The 6,014-nt window shown below is 31.8% G+C and overlaps 1 protein-coding gene across 1 annotated transcript; it reads right to left on the minus strand.

The window, feature by feature from the left end:
- Positions 1 to 865: 865 nt before the first annotated feature.
- LOC134688138 (uncharacterized) lies at positions 866 to 5,749 on the minus strand. Its single transcript, XM_063548610.1, has 2 exons — positions 4,627 to 5,749; positions 866 to 915 (listed from the first exon to the last, which is right to left on the minus strand). Exons 1-2 carry the CDS (start codon positions 5,747 to 5,749, stop codon positions 866 to 868), a joined length of 1,173 nt encoding a protein of 390 aa, XP_063404680.1.
- Between the last annotated feature and the right edge of the window lie 265 nt (positions 5,750 to 6,014).

The following is a 6,014-nucleotide window of genomic DNA, read 5'->3' on the forward strand; positions in this document are numbered from 1 at the left end:
ATTCTCCTCCATTGATGATTTGCCATGTGATGTCAAAAATTGCAGTAGTCAGTTAGATGTTGGTTGTATAGAAACATTTGATCGTTAAAAAGTGAAAAATGTGTTTGGCAACTTCGCTGCGTGTGATAAACTACAGTTACAGTTGTCTATATTTTAGTGACATTAAAAGTACATTTTGTGGATCGCTGTATCCCAGGATCCAACAGCTAAGTTAGTTGATCGCTGTATCCCAGGATCATACATCTATCTATATATATATATCTATCTAGTATCTGTAGGTTGCCAGAGGTAACCAAAAAATGATCTATACATCTATGAATCTATACATCTATGAATCTATCTAGTTGAACAATTTATATCGTTGAATCTATATGTGTACATATTTAAATTTGTGTTAATAATAAAAAGCTGTGGTCAATACTGCCAATAAATCTTAGTTTTACAAGCCATCTCGAATAACACGTTATTTAAAGGAGACAACACATACATTACCTGCTTTGTATAAGATCAGCACACTGATTATACTTTTTAATGTGCTTCTCACAAGATACATGTAGTAATTGTGGAAGTAAAGACATGTATCTCTACTTGTATATGTTATTATAATTCATAAATGAGAAGTAATTGTTTATAAATACCATGTAAAAACTACTGGTTTAAGGAAGACGAGTTGTGAATAATTTTAGTTTATAAACCCCAGTGTAACAGTACATATATATTATGGCACTGAATAATGTCCAAAACGGACAAAGAAACGACGAAGTACGACCACATGCTACAGGAGTCGGCCCATTTCTGGCACCTGAATATTTTTAAAAATGGTTAAAATGTATCAAACTTTTGCTATTTATTGGAAATATGATCACTATTGTGACTCAAATGTACGCTGTATTAGATAATGTAACGGGCACTTATCTGAAAGTAGAATCATTTATTCATGCAAAAATACTTAAATCTTCACAAATTTTGCCTTTTTGAGATTGGGTTCGTCCTATAATGGTTTACTTTTATAAATTGTGACTTGGATGGAAAGTTGTCTCATTAGCACTCATACCACATCTTCTTAAATCAATAAACACAAATAATGTACGATTGAGGCTGGTATTGGTCCCAGACAACTGAACAAGTTTGTTACAGCGCTATAATTCAAGGAGCAACAGCCAAGACTTAAAAAAAATGTGAACGGAAGTTTCAAAAGCCGTTTTCGGAGATTGCAAAAACGTCATGTGTGAATGCTCTTCAAGAGGAGATTGAGAAAACAAGGTAAACTAATATGTAAACGGAGGCATACGGAATGTAACTATGTATAGACATGTTTATTGATGTTGAAGACGGCTACTAAAATCTCTAGATATATTTTCTTTTTTGGGTTGTCGGGTGGTTGTCTCATTAATGCAGTCCATATGTGCATCTTTACAAAGAACGGTATCATTTTGTTTGTATATGTGTGATTTGATGTTCGAGTGAGCTAACTTCTGTTATTTCTAGAGGAGTGCATTAACTAAATAGGTTTTTATTTTTGCACTATCTAATACGGTTGCTTGTCATAGGAAAATCACGTATGGGACGCACATTTGACGAGTGCATTAACTTCCATCCCAGAAATTCTTATTTGATGGTCTTATTCCGCCTCCCGGGAATAGATAGTGAATATTGAAAGATAAAACAAAATGTCATATTTCCATAAAAATATAAACAAAAACGGTAGCACAACAAAGTATCGATCGTACATAATTGATTAATAAACTGGTCCGCCGAGCGCAGATTGGTACCACCGCAGAAGTCTATCCTTAAACAGTTGAAGCAAAAATGGACACAATATACAATACTAATATAAAAAAGATGATGTGGTATGATTTCCAATGAGACAACTGTCCACAAGAGACCAAAATGGGACATACATTAACAGCTATAGGTCACCGTACGGCCTTTAACAGTGAGCAAAGCCCATACAGCATAGTCAGCTATAAAAGGCCCCGAAATGGCAATGTAAAACAATTCAAATGAGAAAACAAACGGCCTTATTTATATGAAAAATAATACATGTTTGAATTGGAATTGTTATTAAACAAGACAAATAATAGAAATTCATTTCGCGTTTTCGCTTTCGTGTTTTCGCGCTTCTGCTTCTTTGATTTCTTTTTTCGATTCACAGTTTGCAAAGTGAAAGGAGAAAACATGAAAAGGCAAAAAGGCGAAATGGCCGCATCCGGCCACCATATACTATTCAATATATATTCCCACATCTTCTCCTTGGTAGTATTTCACCTGGTGGTACATTTTCAGAAATTTTTTAAATAAAAAAAACTGAATGAAAACTGTTTGTTTTGGTCCCCTTTTTGGACCCTTATTTGTGTTTTTTTAAGAAATGGTTCATAGATTTGATTTTTCTTCCACTACAGGGAGCAGTTAAACGTAGAAACCACAAATGGCACTGACATTCCAAAGTTAACGGCTAAATACGACATGGGTTGGCAAAAAAAGGGGCTCCGGTCGTTCGTACAGTAGCCACTCAGGTGTTGGATCTGTAATTGGGCAAAACACTGGAAAAGTGAAATTTTAAATAAAATTGAGAATGGAAATGGGGAATGTGCCAAAGAGACAACAACCCGACCATAGAGCTGTATTTTCAGACCACTGTCGGATATGTTTAAAAGCATCGCTATTGGGTAAAGAACCAGAAAATCACGAATGCCAGAAAAACTGGAATAAATCACCTAAAGCAATGGAGGCACATACGGGTGAAAATTTCGGACCAACCATTCAAATATTTCGGACCTAATTTCTATTTCAAAAAACAACGGCAGACATTATCTGTTAACCAAGCTTTGTTCTTTACCTATAAATAAATTAAATGAAATTTTAGAGGCATGGATTGCAACACAATTACATATACAGTCCTAATTATGAAATTGTTCAAATTATAATGGCGTACTGTTATTCTAAACTGTTTCCAAAAATTGATCGCCCTGAAGATCATAAAATCATTTTTATTAAAATAAAGTATGTCAATAAAGGTTTTGATTTTGTTAATATTACCGGTATTTTTAACGACCATTCTGTTAAAGACCAAATTCCTCGATATTTTGATAATACTGAACTCCCTCTTATTTGTTTTGAAACTTTGAAACTTTTGAAACTTTTTATTTCACTAAAGGCCTCACATGAGGCATAATAGTACAATAAATTTAACAAACAATAAATTTAACAAACAAAAGTAATGCATGAACTAACATATATACATATGAAGTAGGTGTATGCAGATGAAAGAGTAATATCCATATATTATCATTTAAATACAGACATAACAATTTTCGCAAAATTAAGCCAACCCAATAAATACATATTTATCTTGACTACTCATTAAATTTGACAAGCTTACAGTATTTTTGTTTTTATATATATGATCAGGTATAAACTTGAGTCTTTCTTGAGTAAAAAAGTTACAATTAAATATACAATGAAATTCATCACCCAATTCTTGCTTATTACAAAGATCACAAATTCTTTCAGCTCTATTGATACTAAAAAATCTACCAGCTTCAATTGGCAATTTATGGCTACCGCATCTAAACTTAGTAAGATTATACATTAAATCAGGTGGAAGTACAGTGAGATAATTCTCAAATTTAAAATCAGATTTATAAATACGGTAATTTATACACTTCGGTGAGTCATATACTTGTAATTTCCAACCTTCTACAAATTTTTCATGAAGAATTTGCTTTACATTTTTAAACAGGTTTATATTTCTTAATACAGATTGGTCATACCAATAATTTCCATAACCACATTCAATTAAAATATCTTTTATATATAATAACCATTTAGAATGGTACACATCACCTTCATTCAGTTTATGCAACATATCATACAATGTTCGAGATATTTTCTCTTTCTTGCCATTTAAAATTCTCTGCCAAAAACCAACCATTCTAGCTTTAATACATATAGACATGGGTGTTCTACCAAGTTCGCCATATACAATATGATTTGGCGTACATTTTTTAACCTTTAATATATACTTGCAAAATTCTAAATGCAAAGACTCAATAATATCATTATTTTCATAACCCCATACTTCTGCACCATATAACAAAATAGGTGCCACCATTGCATCAAATAATTGTAACAAAATATCTATTGGCAAACTAAGCTTTCTCGTTTTACATTAAACATAGAACATAGCTTTTCTAGCTTGTTGTACAAGTCTAGCCTTATTATTGTGAAAAGTACCTTTTCTAGAAAAAACTGTACCCAAATATAGAAAATCATCTAACACAGATATTGGTTCATTTTTATAGAAAAATTGAGTGTTTTCAAACTGTCTGTTTTTTGAAAATATCACAATATTGGTTTTGGCTACATTAACACTAAGCTTCCATGTTTCACAATACAAATACATGGCATTTACTGCAGATTGAAATTCAGTAGCAGACTCCGCAAATATAACAGTATCATCAGCATATAATAACAAATACAATTTAAAGAAAACTTCAATATCATCATTATCAAATAATAAATGATACATATTACATATATCAGAGAGACCATTATAAGCATGTGACAAAAAATCTGTCAAATCATTTAGAAAAATTGAGAACAATAAAGGTGAGAGATTCTCACCTTTCTCACCTTGTCGAACACCTACATTGGAGGCAAACAATTCTGAAATATTGCTACCAGATCTAACACAAGACTTAGCATTTTTATATAAGTTTTGTACAATAACAAGCATTTTACCGTCAATACCATTACGTAACAGTTTTTGCCATAATAATACCCTGTTTACAGAATCAAAAGCGTTTCGATAATCTACAAAAGCACAGTACAGTTTTTTCCTTCTAAATAAATACATATCAATAAGGCATTTTAAGTTCAAAATATGGTCAACAGTACCATAGCCTTTCCGAAAACCAGCTTGCTCTTCACATAATAAACCCAAACATTCAAGGTAATTGAAAAATCTGTTATTAAGAATACATGTAAATAGTTTTCCATAACAACTAAGTATAGTGATACCTCTATAATTGTCCGCACTTGCGGGGTCACCTTTGTTTTTGTATATTGGACATATAAAACCTTGAGACCAAGAATCTGGTACAAAAATAATATTAAAAATCTTGACATAAACAGGCAATAATTTGACAGCTCCATGTTTCAAAAATTCATTTAGTATCATATCATTACTACAAGCTTTATCATTCTTTAATGTTTTTATAGCATCTACCACATCTTTTTCACTAGAACTACCAGTGACGCCACACTGAACACAGTCAGATCTAATATTTGAACATAATTTTAAACATACAGGTTTATGCACATCACTAAGAATAGGATCATATGACAATATATCAAAGTCTACAATAGCCCTAGATAATTCAGGAGTTATAATTACATAGTCAATTAGAGAATTGTTACATGTAGTTTGACCTACATCCTTGTCAGCACCAAAACGACCATTTACAAAGAACAATTGAGTACTTTTATATAAATTAAATAATCTCTTGCCATAATGATCAATTTTACCATTATCTTTAGAGTAGCTAACAGGAGACACATTACATTCTTCCAGAATATGCAGTTTGTTTATCAAATTTTGATAATCATTTGCAATATTACAAGCATTTAGTATATGGTTATCAATATCAACATATTCATTAACATTTTTAGTATGAGCATTGAAATCACCAAGTAAACAGACCTGCAAGTTTGTATCTACAATAATATCTTCTATTTCAGTAAACATATCAATATTACTATAAAGACTATTTTCAGGTGGAATATAAACAACACCAAATAAAGTTTTTTCAAACAGTAATTTGTCATCAATAGTGTTATATTTACAAGAAATCTACCCGGAAATATGTGTTTAATTATAGACAATTGTGTACAGATGTAAAAATCATTGAAAATACACCTATGTCGTGTAATTGCAGAAATTCCGAATACACATATGGCCCCATTTCCCATGTCATAACAGGAGACCTTAACATCGTTCGCGACCGCGAGTT

Source organism: Mytilus trossulus, chromosome 10 (genome assembly GCF_036588685.1).
Source record: "Mytilus trossulus isolate FHL-02 chromosome 10, PNRI_Mtr1.1.1.hap1, whole genome shotgun sequence".
NCBI lineage: Eukaryota > Metazoa > Mollusca > Bivalvia > Mytilida > Mytilidae > Mytilus > Mytilus trossulus.

What these genes read in the sequence shown, in the direction of transcription:
- LOC134688138 (XM_063548610.1), bottom strand. Translation starts at nt 5,749, where the DNA reads ATGTTTACTGAAATAGAAGATATTATTGTAGATACAAACTTGCAGGTC. An exon ending in TGTTCGACAAGGTGAGAAAG is followed by an intron (nt 916 to 4,626) that starts GTGAGAATCTCT and finishes TTCTACTTTCAG; the next exon opens with ATAAGTGCCCGTTACATTAT.